General features: G+C 41.4%; 2 protein-coding genes across 9 annotated transcripts; one reads left to right on the top strand and one right to left on the bottom strand.

Moving 5' to 3' along the window:
• Positions 1-204: 204 nt before the first annotated feature.
• Positions 205-11,994, bottom strand: MTIF2 (mitochondrial translational initiation factor 2). Of its 7 annotated transcripts, none has more exons than XM_032989330.2 (14): positions 11,898-11,994; positions 10,353-10,584; positions 9,750-9,855; positions 8,300-8,471; positions 7,691-7,851; positions 7,088-7,264; positions 6,410-6,549; positions 5,104-5,228; positions 4,112-4,316; positions 2,999-3,251; positions 2,150-2,290; positions 1,183-1,347; positions 841-981; positions 205-461 (listed from the first exon to the last, which is right to left on the bottom strand). In XM_032989330.2, the coding sequence occupies exons 2-14, from the start codon at positions 10,575-10,577 to the stop codon at positions 292-294; spliced, it is 2,181 nt and encodes a 726-aa protein (XP_032845221.2). In that variant the 5' UTR covers positions 10,578-10,584; positions 11,898-11,994; the 3' UTR covers positions 205-291. The 7 variants fall into 7 exon arrangements, with proteins under 7 accessions (XP_032845221.2, XP_032845225.2, XP_042645386.1 ...); XM_032989334.2 differs by having other exon boundaries at positions 7,187-7,264; XM_042789452.1 differs by lacking the exon at positions 11,898-11,994 and adding an exon at positions 11,870-11,887.
• Positions 11,995-14,466: 2,472 nt separating this feature from the next.
• LOC104356663 (prolyl-tRNA synthetase associated domain-containing protein 1) lies at positions 14,467-16,040 on the top strand. 2 transcript variants are annotated; one of them, XM_032989210.2, is made up of 2 exons: positions 14,467-14,564; positions 15,293-16,040. In XM_032989210.2, the coding sequence occupies exons 1-2, from the start codon at positions 14,484-14,486 to the stop codon at positions 15,728-15,730; spliced, it is 519 nt and encodes a 172-aa protein (XP_032845101.2). In that variant the 5' UTR covers positions 14,467-14,483; the 3' UTR covers positions 15,731-16,040. The 2 variants fall into 2 exon arrangements, with proteins under 2 accessions (XP_032845101.2, XP_042645339.1); XM_042789405.1 differs by lacking the exon at positions 14,467-14,564 and adding an exon at positions 14,575-14,785.
• Positions 16,041-16,768: the final 728 nt, after the last annotated feature.

Genomic DNA, 16,768 nt, shown 5'->3' with positions numbered 1-16,768 from the left:
CTGAAAAATGGTACAGCAGCACTGAGTTGTCTCAGCTATTAAATATTCATCAGAAATATTTATATTGTGATGGTTTTACACACCGTAAGAGCTTGCAAGTAATTGGTGTAGTTTATCCCAGGGTCCAATGAGGTAAGGGGCTTGCTTGACAAGATTTGAAAGCAGACCATTGTTAGATAAACATCAGATAGCAAGAAGCTCATGTGCATCTCTGGCAGTTCATTTAATGTTGAGTTGAAGGCCAGCCAGGAATAATACATGTCCTTTGGTGTTAACGTATTCCAATGTATTTTAAAATCCTGGATCCCAGGAAGTTGTCTGTTGAACTTCTTTTTCTTCGTAGCAGATAATTTCATCTCCAATATTAAATTCTAGATACTTGTCCAAACTCAATCCACAATCCATACCTGCTTTTATTACCTGGACATCATCTTTATGATGCTTCAGTGATGATAAAGATCCTACAATGAGAAAGTATGTCAATGAGACTGCTAACACCGGAACAGAGAAGGGTTTTGGTTTGCCTTTACAGAATCAATGTTTTGCCTTCTAGCAAAATGAAAACAATAAATGATAGGGATTGTGAACACATGCAGCTAATGGAAGTCAGACATCAGTCCTTTTCAGCAGGTAGATCCTGTGATGCTACTGCTTTCCTACCGGAGTTGGGGGTTAGAAAAAGGTCTGGGTAACAGCACAGTGGCATTTTGAAGCTTCTCTCTAGTTGGAGCAACTCCCTCCTAAAGAGCATAGGGGACTGCCCTGTGATCAGATGCATGCGTTTTGCACTGACTTTACCAGGAACTAGCAGGCACATGTTTTTGTGGCAATTACGCTTACCTTTCCAAATAACATCGCCATTATGGATTAACTTGAAATTTAAGTTTTTGTCTAGCAGCCCCTTCTGTACTCTGCATCCAGCTACTGGGATTTTGTTTTTTCCTACTGTCACAGAGAAGATGTTGAGAATAGAAGCTTCCCCTAAAAGAAAAAAGTTATATGAAGTACACAAGAACAACAAACTGGCAAGAAGTAGAAGCTCTTCCACTTACCAAGCTCTATATCAAAACAAAAAAGCAGCTACAGTGAAATATAAAATATTTGATACAATAGCACTGCATTGGAGAAAAAAGTTTAGGCCGCAGGGTGAAGCAAAAATTTAACAAGTCAGTGGAAACTCACCTATTGTATTCTCCACCACAGATGGGGGTAATCTGCTATTTAGCTCATCTTTCAAGTCATCAATAAGTTTGTAGATTATGTTCTGAAGTTTAATTTTTATTCCCTTTTTAGCAGCCAGCTTTTTAATACTTTCATTGGCTTTCACGTTGAATCCAAATATAACACCTGGTAAATAAAACAATTGGCAAGCAGTAACTACAGGAGATCACTCTTTAAAAAAGTAGTGAAAGCATCTGCTGTCTCTTCTGCAGTGTTGAACCTGTAGCACAGGCTAGAATTAGTGGTCAGCAAACCAAGAAACAGCATTTTACTACTGCTTCCCTTTTAAGGGGGGGACCATTTACCTCCCCCACTGCTCACATCAACTGCTGCTAACCTTGTACCAAAACAAATGGCTCAAAAAGCCCTCATTGAAAGTTCCCTGATGACAGAACTGGAGGTATCAAAGCAGAATCTAACAATTACAGACAGCTCACCAGGACCTCCTGCTTTCAGGCTGGAAAAGCAGCATGGCTGTTCCACTGAAGCTGGACATGAACTCTAAATCATTATCCAACTGTGGGCTATGGCAGGTCCAGTGACCCCACCCCCTCCGCAGCAGGTGAGAATTACAGGGTATGAACTGGAACAACTACTGACACAGTCTTCCCAATTACATCCCAGAGCACAAGAAATTCCTTGTGTAACCTACTTTTCTAGCTTTGCCCTGTTTGAGCATCATAAAGCAACCTGAGTGAAGAGTAGTTTAACCTTAACAATTCAACTACTGGCAGCAGCTTGTTAAGAATCCTGCCGTTTTCATGACATTTTTAGCTCTCCCCACTGTATGTATCTTAAAAATGTTTAACATCAAACAAGTTTACTTTATTGATGCTAATTATTATTGAGAAAACAAAACCAGAACGAGACCCACCCATTTCAATAAAGTTGGTACTAACTGTAAGCTGATTTTTAAACACATACTCACCATTAAATGCTTCAGCAAGACTTATATCGGTTTCACTGATATCTCCCATTCCAAAATGAATGATATCCAATTTACACTCATTGTCAGCATCATAGCTGTCCAGAATGTTCAAAACAGCTTCAACAGATCCATCCACATCACCTGTGTGGTAAATGGAAGTACTTCTGACTTTGTATACATCAAAGAAACACTGAAGTAGAACTAAGGGAATGACAACTCCACACTAGGCAACGTAAGTCTTTCAATGCCTAGAATTCGTACTATATTTTCAGTAGTACGTTAACACATCTAGTAAGTCTCTTAATTCCAAAAATGAACTGAATAAATATAATAGGACCAAAGGCTCCACCTCTACTGTAATTTCCAGGTCAAGTTTGTACAGTTTTTCAGCTACTACTATCACTCCTTAGATATCACTAAATGTGAGGTCAAACCAAGTTCCTAAGTCCCTCCTGTCCCACTTGAACTAATAATTAATTGTTCTTGTCCTCCATTTTGGTGATGCAGTGCTTCTGCTTATATAGCTTGTTTTTTTTGTTAATATACATTTTAACATTTATACACACACACACACACACACACACACACACACACTTGTATGGGTTTTATTCAGGAGTTCCTGGGTTAAGGGGGTTGGGCTCAAATCTTTCCGTTGCACTGGCCCTGCTGGAAGCGCACCCTCCTGACTACCAGATGTTTTCTGATGCCCCATCTCTTACTGAGAGAGGTTCATTAACCTGTTTGGTTTTAAACGGATAAAACTTCTGTTAACAGTTTAGAGCTACGCTTCAGGCCAAGCATTTGCAGAAGCACAAGAACAGTGGAGCAGTAAACAGAATAGGACAGCACCTTTAACAATTACCGATAGCACATTTTTGTCCATCTCTGTTCTCTCTTTAGGTTTTGAAAACATTAGATGCTTATTGGCCTTGTACAGTGCTGTCTTCCTCTGTCTCCAGGTCAGATGGGCTAGCTTCTGTTGCTTTTCCTCATATTCCATCCTGTGTTCCTTTTGCTTTGCTTCAATAGCTTTGACATCCCTTTTCATCTTCTCCTGTTGTTCGACATAGGTTCTCCAAGCCACAACCTCATGCGCCCTTTGCTGGGCAGGAAGACAGAAACATTACCCTTCAAAGCACTGCATCACAAAACTCCACATTAGTGCAGTTTCATACTTTTGCATCTTCTCTACAAGCTCACCCATTGTCTTTCACATTTAACAACAGATTTTGCTGCAAGGATGGCAGAGAATGAGAATAGCTTCCTCCCTGGGATACAACAACATGACTCGAGGGCCATTTTTACAGTGTCTCTGCATTGCAGAAGTGAATAAATTATTGTTCATTCTTTCATGTGGTATTTGTCCAGATCTCACAACACCCATTTCAAGCTATATTTTATGTGTATTATTTTGTCAGCAACTAGTTCTCTCATTCTAAAGTTAAAACACTGATACCATTAAGTACTGGACTGTTCTCCAGGTAAGGTGATAGCATGATCATATAAAAGTCTTCTGTGCCTTTAGAAAGGGAAGACGTTAGAAGATATCTCAGATGACCCCAGCAGAAGCCACTGAGGACTGCAGTAACTGCAAAGCAAGCATGGAGGAAAGCAGGATGACAATGAGAGGCAAAAGCAAAAAGGTGACTCGTCTTTAACTCCAGAGACAGCCTGCTTTCTTCATGGGATTGCAAGGTAGGTTAATCTGGATGCACGGAGATGAGGAAGGGATAGTCCAGCTGGGGAAAGGTAGGGGTAGTGGAAAATAAAGAGGCAATATTCAAATCCTCATTCCTCTTACACAACACCTAGCTCTGGTCTCTTAATATCCATGCTCAGCCTTTGTTTTTCATCAGATTATCCAGTTTATTTATAATGAAAGCTATCACTTATGTTTTACTCAGCTCCCTCCCATCTACCTTACTGCAGTGTAAGCTTTCCATTAAACAATTCTTTCTGTACCTCAGATTCTACTTCAAGGATTTCATCTCCCGCCGAAGGAACTTCCTTCCAGCCCATGATTTCCACTGGGATGCCTGGAGAGGCTGCATCTATAGCTTTGCCATTCTCATCAAACATGTGACGCACTTTTGCCCACGTCTTCCCTGCAACCAGAACACAGCCTTTTCTCAGAGTTCCTCTTTGGACTATGGCTGTGGTAATTGGACTTGTAAAAAGCAGAGGAGAAAAATAACAGAAAAAAAAAATTAAAGTGACTCTTCTCCCTGTTTTCACAGTTAGTGTAGGTGAGCAAACACAAAACAGAACATACTTGTGATCAATCACAGGCAGAACATCCCTGTGACACGTTTTATTAGAGCATTAATAAAATTTTGAAGTGACTTGCGAAAAGCCCCAAACCTGTACTGTACTCTTCATTTCTGCAGATCAATACAAAACGCAGCATTTGTGGGATCAGCAAGACTGATTTTACACATTAAGTGACAGCCAAAAAAACCCTCCAAACCCCAACAACTTTCTAGAATGCAGTTAATTTTTAAAGAGGGCAGAACACACCTTGTTTACAGAGAACCTGCAAAAGGACCACGATACTTATGAGTAAAATACCATGTTACACACAATCCACCAAAAACTGTATATGTATGCTATGATGACTATTAACTTCATAATTCCTACTTTTTAAGTGACATTTAAAAAAAATACACCTGTTCTAACATTTTAATCTACTTCATGTGCTTACAGGATTTAATTTCAATGACATGATGAATTTTGCCCTACCAGTTTATAACTTCTTTTTCTGGTTCTTATGCTGTAGAGTAACATTTCCATGCTTTAGTTACAAACACTGCAAAGAAACTGTTACAGTTTAACACCATCAACAAAAAGTTCAATGTTAAACATAAATATTGAGGTACAAACCACCTGAACAGTATCTCTGCACTATTACAAATTACTTCATTAAAGTTGCAGCGGTGGTAGATGTACTTACTTACCCTTTCCCTTTGTCTTTGCGAGACTCAATTACAGTCCCCTCTACCAGACCTGTGGAATCTGCCTTCAGTTCTAACATCTCTGCTAAAGCGACAGTTGCTTCTGCTAAAACCATCAGGTTTTCACCCTGTATAAAACCATACACACAAAAAAAATATATAAAGGAAGTGCCTAATTTAAGTAAGATCGGGAGTCAATATCTTAGTGCCAAATTCCTCAATTTAATTCAGAACTTCTAACAATGCAATACAGTCCAACAGCACAGATCTCTTTGCCTTCAAGGCAAGATGGCACTAAAAGAATGAACTATTCTGACTGTTGCACAAAATCCAGAATGCACAAAACACTAGGAAGGACTATTTCCTTGCTTCTCTGATCACAGCATCCAGGCTAAGGATGCAGAAAAAGACCTTACAATGTTCTGCTACAAGTATATCAGGAATACAAATCAAAACAAACAAACAAAACACCTAAACATCCAGATTGAAACTTGAGGACATCTACCACCCAGTCAGGACTCCAGGACATCAAAGACAAAACTGATGGTCTGGTTGGTTTGTTTTTGTTTATACCTTTGTTCTAATTACATGTTATTTTTGAGAACAGATACAATGCACTACAAGATTTAGGACAACTGTGTGCTACAGAGGTAAATGGAGAAGCCATTTTTATCTACGCCTATTTCAAAGTGTAAGGGCATGATTTCAAAAGGTCTTGAACTTGCCTGAAATTTTAGAAAATTACTTAGGATGCATTTAGAAAGACAGCAATAAGGCTAAGATACTACTGTATCAGTCTGGACAAAGTTGCTTTGGCCACCACAAAACTAAACTTCAGATTTTAGTATGGTTTTTAGCTATCTGTTGTTTGCAAGGAGAAGATGGTAATACTTGTCAGACTGCTACAAAACTATGTTCCTGTGACTAAGCATGTGTTAGGAAAATATTTATTTACTCTCATTTGAATTTCTTCTCTTCATACACAGCATTATCACCAACCTTGATTTCACACTGACTTCATACAATGAGTAAATATATGAAGAAATAGCAATCAGGATTAACCTGAAAATATCCACTGAATTCTCATAAGAAAAATGAGATACTATTGCTCACTAAAGCTCTAAGCCTCAAAATACAATAGGAATATGTTTCAAATAATTCTGGTAAGAGTCAGCAGCATTGAGCTCATGGTAAGGTGTCAAATACCGGGAAGATAAGCATTTTATTGTCCAGCTGCCACATAAAAACGCAGCTGTGTACGTGTATTAAACACCCATGATTACCACCATTTTTTGCACCAGAACTTTACCTTGAGTGCAGAAATATTTACAGCTTGAACATCACCTCCAAACTCTTCACAGACCACGTCGTAAGCCAGTAATTCCTTCTTTACTCTTTCAGGATCAGCTTCAGGTTTGTCGCATTTATTAATGGCGAGGATAAGAGGAACTAAAAAGAAAACTAACTCATTACCAACCTAACCAAAACTTGCTGCTACTAGCACAATTGCAATAAAATGTTAGAGCAGGTTATGACCACTTAGAACAAATCATCTCACTTGGTGCCCATTCCCTGAGCAGTCGTTGAGATCCAAGCTACCATGAGTAAGCTGGAGGAGTTACCCTAGTAGGGAAGGGGGAAAAAAAAAAAACAAACAGTAACACCACCACCACTCCCCCATCTTAGAAGTGCTTTTCTCTCAAACCTGCAAATCCTGAAAAACTATTAGTATTTTAATATCTTCATATATTACTGCAACATTCACTGTATCTTCAAACACCTTTCCTGGGGAGAAGGAACAGGACTACGACAGTTACTTCCCAAGTTCTGTGGGTTCCAGTTCAAGGAGTTTCTTTTGAGAGATGAATAAATATTTGCAAAGCACTTATTATTTGAAACGCATAGTAACACACGCCTTGCGTAACAACTTTGGTTTATGGCTTGCCACTCACTTGGAAATGTAATATTAACAAGTTAAGCACTGTACCTCCTGCATTTTTAGCGTGTTGAATGCATTCTATCGTTTGTTGCATTACTCCATCTTCTGCTGCTACAACTAGTATGACGATGTCAGTAACATGGGTACCTCTTGCTCGCATGGCTGAAAAAGCTGCATGTCCGGGAGTATCGAGAAAAGTTATCTTCTCCCCAGAAGGCAAATGCACTGTGAACAAATGTATACGGGACATTTTAAAATCAGCATTTAAAATCAGGCTTATTTGACCTATTGTAAATCAAGCACCACTCATTTGAGAACTTTTTAAATAATGGCAATATATTTTAGGCAGACAGGTAACTGTTGGCATGGAGGTCAAAAGTGGTTTTAACTCCTGAGGAAAAATAAAAGCGTCCTCGCATCGTTCATAACCCAAAATAGCACAAATATCATTTCAGCTGCACAGACAATCCACTTCAGAGTGCCATCCACATAGTTACAACAGTTATCACAATTTATGATTTCCTTTTTCACTGCTTACATATAAATTGTTTATGGTGCAGCATTTTTCCCCAATGAACTGGCAGCAAGTCCACCTGTTATGCCGGATAGAGTAAACTGTTTTATACACAAGCATGTACACGTGAATCGTACCAAGAAAAGCCCCAATGTGTTGTGTAATGCCTCCTGCTTCCATCGATGCCACCTGAGTTTTTCGTAGACTGTCAAGTAAGGTTGTTTTCCCATGATCAACGTGGCCCAAGATAGTAACAACCGGGGGCCGTGGGGTTAGTACTGCTGGGTCTGCAGGAGGCCTGCGAGTAAAACCAAAATGTGTTTTGTAAATACCAAAAAAGTTCACTGAGCAACACGCATGCCTACTATGGCTAACAAAAAGCCATTTACCAGAACTCAGTGATGAACAGGTGAGGCTAGCTTCTCCCCATATTGATCAGAACCCCAAGCTGCACCACACAGTTAGCACCTTAAGTCTTACTGCTACATCAATTAATACAGCAGCTCTGTGCATCAAAGAATTGACTTTTCTTCAGAAAAGGACATAGAAAAAGCTCACCTAAAACAAATCAAATCTGAGTATCAGTCTTATGGGCAAAGAAATAAAAATACCTAAAAATATTATTAGATTATGACTACATCAGGTATTATCAACATACTGTCAAAACAAGGAAAATACAGTATGTGAAAAACACTTGCAGAAACAAATAGCATAAAAAGAGCCCAAAAGAACAGTTCACAGCTCACCTTTTGACAGCATCTGTGTTTTCTCTTTCTTTTTCCTCTTTCAGTTTTGCTGATTTATACTTCATTCCTGATTTTTTAACAATTAGCTTGATATGGTCCTCATCTAAGATGGAATCCGGTTCTAGTGAATCAAGGTCAATGTCTGTGTACAGCAGCGCTTCAAAAATATGATCTGCAGAAAAGATAAAGACATTTAACAATTACCTCCACAAAAGCATGTGGGATAAAAAAATACCCCGCTTCATACAGTTTAAGGCTTCTTCATTATTAGTTTATATCATACTTGTAAGTTTCATTCACCAAGCATTTTTCCTTTAGTTAGATTTGTCTACAAGTTCCTGTTACACTACATACTTGCAGAGAACTTGATTCAGAAAGTTTTACTGAAAATGACTGCCTCACTAGATGCTACAATTTTATTTTTCACTCAGATTTTTACAGCCTACTTTCCCATTAACCCCCAAGAACAAAACAACTGAAACTCTTTTAAACCAAACAGCTAAGAAGTGACTCAAGGAAGGAAATTTGATAAATCTGTTCGTACGCCACTTTCTTTGGTAGTAGAAATATAGAACATACTGCAGTAGTCAAAAATTGTTACGCGCTGACCTAAGTACCATTACAAATCTATCTCAGAAATGTACAGCAAGACATGATAGACTTTTCTCTTTCCCACCTCATCACCGAGAAGGAAGTTTGCCAGAAAAAGTACTCAGCTGGATAAAAAGATATTGGAAACTGATATTATACAGGTATGGAATTATTTCAAATGTCAATAGTCAAAACATGCTAATATCCCCTCTAAAACATCACTGAAAACTGGTCAAGCTGAGCCACTATGCAACGAGGAATAGTTCATGGGATTAAAAGCACAAGCCTGCTTCTACAACCCAGTTGTTAGAACAGCCACCTAAAGGGAAGTGTTTCCAGACAAGTCCTGCTCACTCCCACTGAATAAAATGACTGTTTCAATGAAATATATACTGCTCCTGAATCTAAGATTCCTGGTCCCAGGGTTGGATTATGGGCTGAAGCTCTTTGGCACCTTCTCTCTTTAGCCGTGAATTCTTTCCTCACAGGGGTCCAGCTTTGACAAACCAAGGTGCAACGTTTTTCCCTCCAGAATAATTTAGCACTTGGGAAACACTCATAAAGAACACCCTGCGTGGATCTGAAGCATTTCTGCTGGAGACAGAAGAGTCCTGGCTTCTTCACATTAGTGTCTTGCCTGGTAATATGGATGGCCCAACTTTTTTTCTCCTTAGTCTGCTATTGTGCCTATACCAACATTTTCTTTGGTATGAGTACAATCCACCTTGCTAAGTGAGGGATTAGCAACCACTAACTAAGGCCATCATAGATCTTAACTGTTGCATGTCATTCAATCCTGCCACTTTTGTAAGTGGTAAAGACAAAGAGATCTATCTCAAATAACAGAGCAGGCTCTCACCTACATCTTTACCCATAGCTCGTGCAAGTTCCTCAATAGTCATCTTCTGCCTTATCTCTACTTCACCTTTTGTCAGTGGTGTCTTCTTTTTCTTGTTTTTTGTCTCCTACATGGAATTAGACACGTATATAGGAACACATAGCTGGCATAAATTAAGAAATAATAAAAACAATATTAAAAAGACAGTGGTCTCAAGTCATGTGTGTAAACATATCTTTTTTTATCACAACAGTAACGAATAACAATAAATGACTTAACACAACATAATGAATATTTAAAATGTATAGCATACTGCACTTAATTCTTTTTCATTAATAATTTTTCAAAACATGAAAAAAACCCCAACAAAATTCTAATTTTGTCTGTAATAATTTCCTCCTGCCTCTGCAAGGTTCATGATACTGCTGGTATAAGCACTTTAAGTCAATATTTGAGAGGGATTCACAATACCGTTATACATTAAATACATTTTGTCTTATAAATTTATAATAACTTCTCTATATTCATTACTAAAGCTTTTTTCTTTCTAAATTAAAATGCTCAAAGTGAACTCTTGTACTTTGAAATTTCATGTAAATGCGATTACTGCAGTTTGTTAACTACCTCCTTTGTAGCTAGATGTCTGCATTGCGATAAGGCAACAGGGATTAATTTGTCTTTTTGCCAGAACTGCGGATGCAGGGGAACAGACCACATGGGATGTGCAGATGACTGCACAGGCTTCCATTGTGCTCTGTAAACTTTTCTGTGGGAGAGAGTACACATCTGCCGGCGTGCACCACATAACTGGACCAGATTTTCAAACTTTAGCATCAATCCTCGATTCATTTCCTCACTGAAAATACAAAAGACACATTGAAATCAGTCTCAAAGCGGAAAGATACTCTTTTCTATGATAATACAGACAGGAACACGAGGCACAAATGTTATGTTTCAAAATTGGCTTTTTAATGATCAAAAAGCTGAACTATTAACTCTTCCAGGTTTTCAGTCTCCTTAAGTGCTTCACCCTTCTCCACTATCCTGCTGCAGACACACAGATCTACGAATGCCACCACAGCTTACAAGTCTTTCACCTATCTCCTATCACCTTTAATCAAAACTACCAAAGTCCCCATTTCAGGTTGACACTACCTAGAAAAAAGGGACATTTGCACTCTTCATGCTATACCGGTAAGAGTTATCCAGGTGCAACCTACTTCTCTAAGCCAGTAAAACACATTTGCAAAATGCTGCTTACAGGAGCATATACCACCACTAAAAGACCATAGCACTGTAGTAATACCAGTGTTGTCACACGGACAGAGACGTCCTTAGAGACTAAGCCCTGGCTTAACCAATAAGCTTTCCAAAACGCTTCTGTCAGATCATCCTACATCTTGTTTCAACCACCTTAACTTTGTTTTGAGTCATTCTGCTAACTATCCTATACAACAATCTCCTATACGAACTTTTCTTCTTGTTTGGAGTTGCCCGTTTTGTCCTTCTGCTCAGTAATGCCTTTCTCTGTATCTTCCCTGTCTTCTCTCAAAGGTGGCTTTGTAACATCTTCCAAGCAGCTCTAAATGAGTAAAATGGTATCAGTTCCTCACAAAATGACTGCGGTCCCTTTAAAAACTCCCTTGTATCCGGAGTCCTGCAGGAAGTGAGCAGATGACAAACGAACCAACTAAAACCAAGTGTAGGTTTGTGGGTTAGGTTTTTGTTTTGGTTTGGTTTTTTTTTTCCCCCCTAAAGAGAAGTTTAAAGGGGCAGAATCGGTAAAACCGATCAAACTGCAGAAGCTGCCACAAAACGCTGCATACACCAAAAACTAACAAAAGGTCAAGGCAAGACTGGCCAAGCTCACAAAGGAGAAACCCCCGCGAGGTTGCGCACTGCAAAGGAACCACTCCTGGCTCTCCCGGGGCTCGCGCGCCCCTCAGAAACACCCTCACCCTGCGGCGAGCGGGACTACACCGCAGTGACGCCCAGCTGCGAGGCCGCCCAACTCCCGAGACCTCCTGCCAGCTGCAGCCAGCCAGCCCGCCCGACCTCCCTCCCACCTTCCTTCCCTCCTTCTTTCTTTGTTTCTTTCCTTCCCACCCTCCCGCCGGCCGCGGCCGCCACCTCCCTCACACCCTTCCCCCGCCCCGGGACGGCGCTGACCGCAGATGGCGGCTCCCGCTCCCCTCCCGGCGTGGGGAGAGCCACGCTCTGCGCAGGCGCCGGCGGGCGCGAGGGCAGCGCGCCGGCGCACCGCCCGGCTCCCGGGGCGGGGGTGGAGCTTCCCTCCCCTCACAGGCGGCGGGAGAGCTCCTTACGGGCCGCCGTGCCTTCGCCGTAGCGTTGGGGATTTGTTTGGTTGTTTGGTTGGTTGGTTTTTATTAAAATATATACGCTTAAATTTGGTTTTTTTTCCTTGCCTAGCAGGATATAGTCGCTTTTCTTTGCAATGTCCTCCTATCCATCTCCAATCTAACGCTTTAACATGACAGGTTTTTTAAAGTGCTAATTTGGCATCTCTAAAATAGTATCACTTAATAGACTAGGGGAAAAAAAAATCGAAGGGGAAGCTCTGTAAGTGGTTTTTGAATGTTCGTTAATGCTGTTTGTACAAGGCAGAGATGATCCCAAGTTCCATCCTACGACATCCTTTAGCTTTGAGGTGTGCACGGGACAGCAGTGCTTCTACTATGATCTCCATCAGGCAGCTGCAAATTGTGTGCTGCAATTAATAACGGTCATTACCTTTGAGCTGTGTATTTTAGATGTTTTGCCTCTAATGTGGGACTTGGGGTAGTACCCACAGGTGGTTTTACATGTACTTGCAACAGGTAGTAGCTATGTGTTTTGCTGCCCTCAGTATCTCACTGCTGAAAGTATTTGCTCATTTATGATGCTGAGTATTGACAAAAAAAGGTGTCTTTCAAAGGCATCATTTGCTGATGAATGTGCCAGATACTAACTGATAACCTTAAAATGCATAGGACTCTTGAGGGTTTTCTCCAAAGGTAAAGCAGGAAAAATAATCTCAAAAACAAACCGTGGTAATAAAAGCTGAAATATCAAAAGTTGTACAAATGCAGTCTGTGTTACTGCACAGGAAGACAAACCAGGCAGAAAGACAGCGAAAGCACACGGATACTTCAGAGCTGCCAGCCCACATGCGGAGGACAATGCATCCTTCACGCAATGGGACTGTCTGGTGAGCCTGCGATTGACTTGAAAAATGTTTTATTTGAAAGATGAATTTAGCATGCAAAACAGTTACCAGAGTTTACTGCAAATCTGCTTTCTGAGTTGATCTGTTGGATGCTGCCTGGAAATATTTCTATATGCTGCACTAAGGCTCTGGGAATTAGCGTGGGATCATACTTTATCCACATGTCTCTTAACCACAGATTCATACTGGTTTAATTTAAAGTTTTATTATAGATTGCCTATTTTTCTGAAGGGCAAACTGGAAACAAATAATTTCTGATGTCATAGGTCAGGACGATGGTTTGAGTTGTAGAAACATTTTCCACTTAACTATGTGGCAGTTAATGCTTGTCTTTGTCCCCTAGTTGTAATTCTTGATTATTATTGGTTGCCCTTAAAAAAAAAAAATTGATTATGCAAGTCTCATCTTTAGTGCATATCATTAATTAGTTTACCTCATTTTGATTTTTCTAGCTTTGAATTTTTCACTTCCTTATTTAGCAGCAACATTTTCAGCAAAGTAGGCATGTGAAATTACAGTAAGCACATACACGAACAATTTAATTGGTACGTATTTGGGACAAATAACATGTTCTGAAAACAATATTGGAACCAAATGCAGTTCACATTGAATGGGAAAACCTGGTGTATGTCAAAGCAATGTATTGTTCTAATGTCACTATTTGACAAGGAGATTGTTTGACAAGGAGATTGTTTTAAGGAACATGAAATAAACTGAATTGTGCGGGAAGGGAGATACAGGGAGTTGTATGGAGAAGTGTTATGGAGAACTTTGTTCTCCAGCCAGGTGAGGCTGAAGGAGGGCAGCAGGAGGCCCATGGAGCTGTAAGATGGGAGTGGCAGCCGGGTTTTTCTGCTCCGAAGGAGATGGCAAGCTCTGGCTTCAGCTGTGTTACAGGGTTATGGATGTGTGGAAGGGGGAAGCTGTGGAGACTGTCACAACCCCTGGCTCAAGCAGGGTCGAAGCGAGCCGGCTGCCCGGGATCGCATCCCGTCGGGTTGGGAGTATCTCCACAGGTGGAGGCTTCGCAGCTTCTCTGGGCATCTGACCCCAGCATTCGGTTTTACAGCAACGGCCTCCGCAACCGGCTCCGTATCGCCCTGCTTCCCGTTTGACCTGATGGCCAAGGCTGCTCGTTTTTTGAAGTGCGCTCTGTGTTCACACACTTCAGGTCTAACATAGGAACAAAGAAAACAAACAAACAAACAAACAAACAAAAAAACCAACAACCCAAAACCCAATTTCAAAATTAAAAGTGTTACAGCAACAGCGCGTTCAGCCATTCTATCCAGGTCAGAAGCTTAGAGGATTTTCCCCTTATCAAAACTTACTGCAAATGTATCCTCAAAACCTGCTCTCGGACCTCGTTCAGCGGCCGGCCCTGCCCTGCGCTCTTCACCAGGGCTGACCCGGCGGCCGAGGAGCCCACCCGGGCCGGGGCAGCTCCCCCTCGACCGCGCGCTCCCGCCGCCGGGGCAGCCGCCATTTTAGGGCTGCCCGCGGGCAGGGGCGGCCCAGGCGGCGCGGCCATGGCGGCGGAGCTGAGGGGGGAGCTGGCGCAGCGGCTGCGGGATTTGGGCATCGCCACGGTCACCGCCGAGCACCCCCAGGTAGGGGCAGGGGCGGCCTCCGCCTCTCCCCGCGGGCCTTGGCGCTGCCCCGGCCCCTTCTGAGCCGGGTGTGGGGAGGGAGATAAAATTACACGTACGGAGAGGACAAAGCAGGCTACAGCGCGGATTTAGGTCCTGTACGTGATTTTTTAGCATAATTATCACTGTGGAATTTCTCGCCAAATGGACCTGCAGACGCTGGGCCTAGCAGAACGTTTCAGGTTTTTTTTTTGTTTTTTTTTTTTTTTTTTTGTTTTTTTTTTTTTCCCCCGTTTTGAGCGCAGCCGCCGGGTTGTTTCCCCTCTGTTTCTGTCCCCGAGATCCCCCTCTTCCCCTCCCGTTCCCCGGCCGTTGCAGGAGCTACGGGCCATCCGCTTCTTCACCGTGAAGACACCAGTGCCTGGGCTGCTTTTTCTCTCTCCCGGTTAAAAGTGCACATGCCGCATCATGCCAGTCTGTCTGCGGTGGAGCCACGAAAGGGAGCAGGGTTGCTTTTCTGCATTTTTAAAGTGTGATAGTGCTGTATACATGAGACAGAAAAGATTCAGAGAGTGTGCAGGAACAATATGTCACATTTTATTTGTGTTCTTTTATAATTTCTTCATAAAAGGGTACAGTTTTTAGGCTGAGTGTAACATTTTCTGAGTACTTGACAAGATACCTGCCAGTATGCAACTGTAAGTCTAATGGGCTATAGAGTCTTATGCTACACTGATGATATTTTCCAGGTGTTTACTGTTGAAGAAATGATGCCCCATGTTCAACACCTGAAAGGAGGGCACAGTAAAAACCTTTTCCTTAAAGACAAAAAGAAGAAAGGGTTCTGGCTGGTGACTGTTCTGCACGACAGGCAAATCAATTTAAATGATCTTGCTAAAAAACTGGGTGTCGGAAGTGGAAACCTAAGGTTTGCTGATGAAAATGCCATGGTGGAAAAACTAAAAGTGGGCCAAGGCTGTGCGACACCCCTCGCCCTCTTCTGTGACCCAGGCGAGGTGAAGTTTGTGCTGGATGCTGCCTTTCTGGAAGGTGGCCATGAAAAGGTGTATTTTCATCCAATGACAAATTCTGCAACAATGGGCTTAAGCCCTGACGACTTTCTGAAGTTTGTGAGATCAACAGGCCACGATCCAATCATCATACATTTTGATGAAGACACGAAGTAGATGAAGTTCACTTTTCTAGTACTAGGCATAGATTGTGTAGAGTAAGAGAGCAAAACCGGTAAAAGTCTCATTACAAATAAAATTTGCGAAGTTTTGTCTTTATATCATGATTAAAAGTGCCAATAATATGTTTTTACTTTTTTTTCAATTGTGTAAGTTTATATTGTATAATCTGGTGAGAAAAAAATACTATCTTTGGGGTATCTGAAGTTTTACAGAATATTCATTAAAAGACGTGTAAGTAACCAGTAAGTAGACAACGTGTTAAAGAATGTTACAGTGCTTATTAATAAAACAGATAAAACTGGAACTTTCTGTGCATGGTACTGGCCTTGAAGGTTTAAACTTCAAACAACATAATTAAGAAATAACAAATTAACATTTCTTAAAGTTGTCAGTAAACACAGGACAGAGATGCCTAGATTGTGTACCTGTACCCATTTATCCCCTGCTACACGTTGCTTTCGTTCTATAATTTTTACCTAGAAAAAGACAACTTACCTACACTACAGAAACCACATTTGATTGTCTACGTTTTTAGTTGCATTTTCACTCTCACAGTCTCCTCCCTGTGGGACTAAGCCTGCTAATTGCCCTGGGATGACAGGAGTGTGCCCATTTCCAGAGCCCCCCCCACCCGGGGGGGGGGGCTGGGGGACACCCCGGTACCAGCCGCAGCTCCCGGGAGGAACGTTAATGCAGATTCCTGACCCAGTGTCCTATGTCCTGGTGACACCTGGAAGTTAATACAGCCCTGAACTGTATTAAATTTTGTGCACAATTTCTAGAGAGTCACGAACCCGTGGAGAATGCCTGTCTTCTCTGCTCCGCTGCGCCCTTAACCAGCACCTACAGAAGTGGGAAGAATAGTACGAGTGGCTGTATTCGAGCTTCTCCAAGAGAAGGGGATGGCACGTACAAACAGCTGTGTTAAAGAGGCTAAGGAGAGGCTGATTTGGCTTTCACTGGGTGATATATAGTATAGAAAAGTATCACAAGAACAAGACCAGTACATTCTCACCATTAAATTTCTAATCT

Source organism: Tyto alba, unplaced genomic scaffold (genome assembly GCF_018691265.1).
Source record: "Tyto alba isolate M040663 unplaced genomic scaffold, T.alba_DEE_v4.0 Super-Scaffold_16, whole genome shotgun sequence".
Lineage (NCBI taxonomy): Eukaryota > Metazoa > Chordata > Aves > Strigiformes > Tytonidae > Tyto > Tyto alba.
This window is presented reverse-complemented; position numbering and strand designations above follow the sequence as displayed.

Excerpts from the sequence above, each read along its gene's own strand:
- MTIF2 (XM_032989330.2), bottom strand. The coding sequence starts at position 10,577 with ATGAATCGAGGATTGATGCTAAAGTTTGAAAATCTGGTCCAGTTATGT. Across the intron at positions 6,550-7,087 it reads ACACGCTAAAAATGCAGGAG|TTCCTCTTATCCTCGCCATT; the intron begins GTACAGTGCTTA and ends TTTTCTTTTTAG. Across the intron at positions 5,229-6,409 it reads TAAATATTTCTGCACTCAAG|GGTGAAAACCTGATGGTTTT; the intron begins GTAAAGTTCTGG and ends GGTTTTATACAG.
- LOC104356663 (XM_032989210.2), top strand. The coding sequence starts at position 14,484 with ATGGCGGCGGAGCTGAGGGGGGAGCTGGCGCAGCGGCTGCGGGATTTG. Across the intron at positions 14,565-15,292 it reads TCACCGCCGAGCACCCCCAG|GTGTTTACTGTTGAAGAAAT; the intron begins GTAGGGGCAGGG and ends GATATTTTCCAG.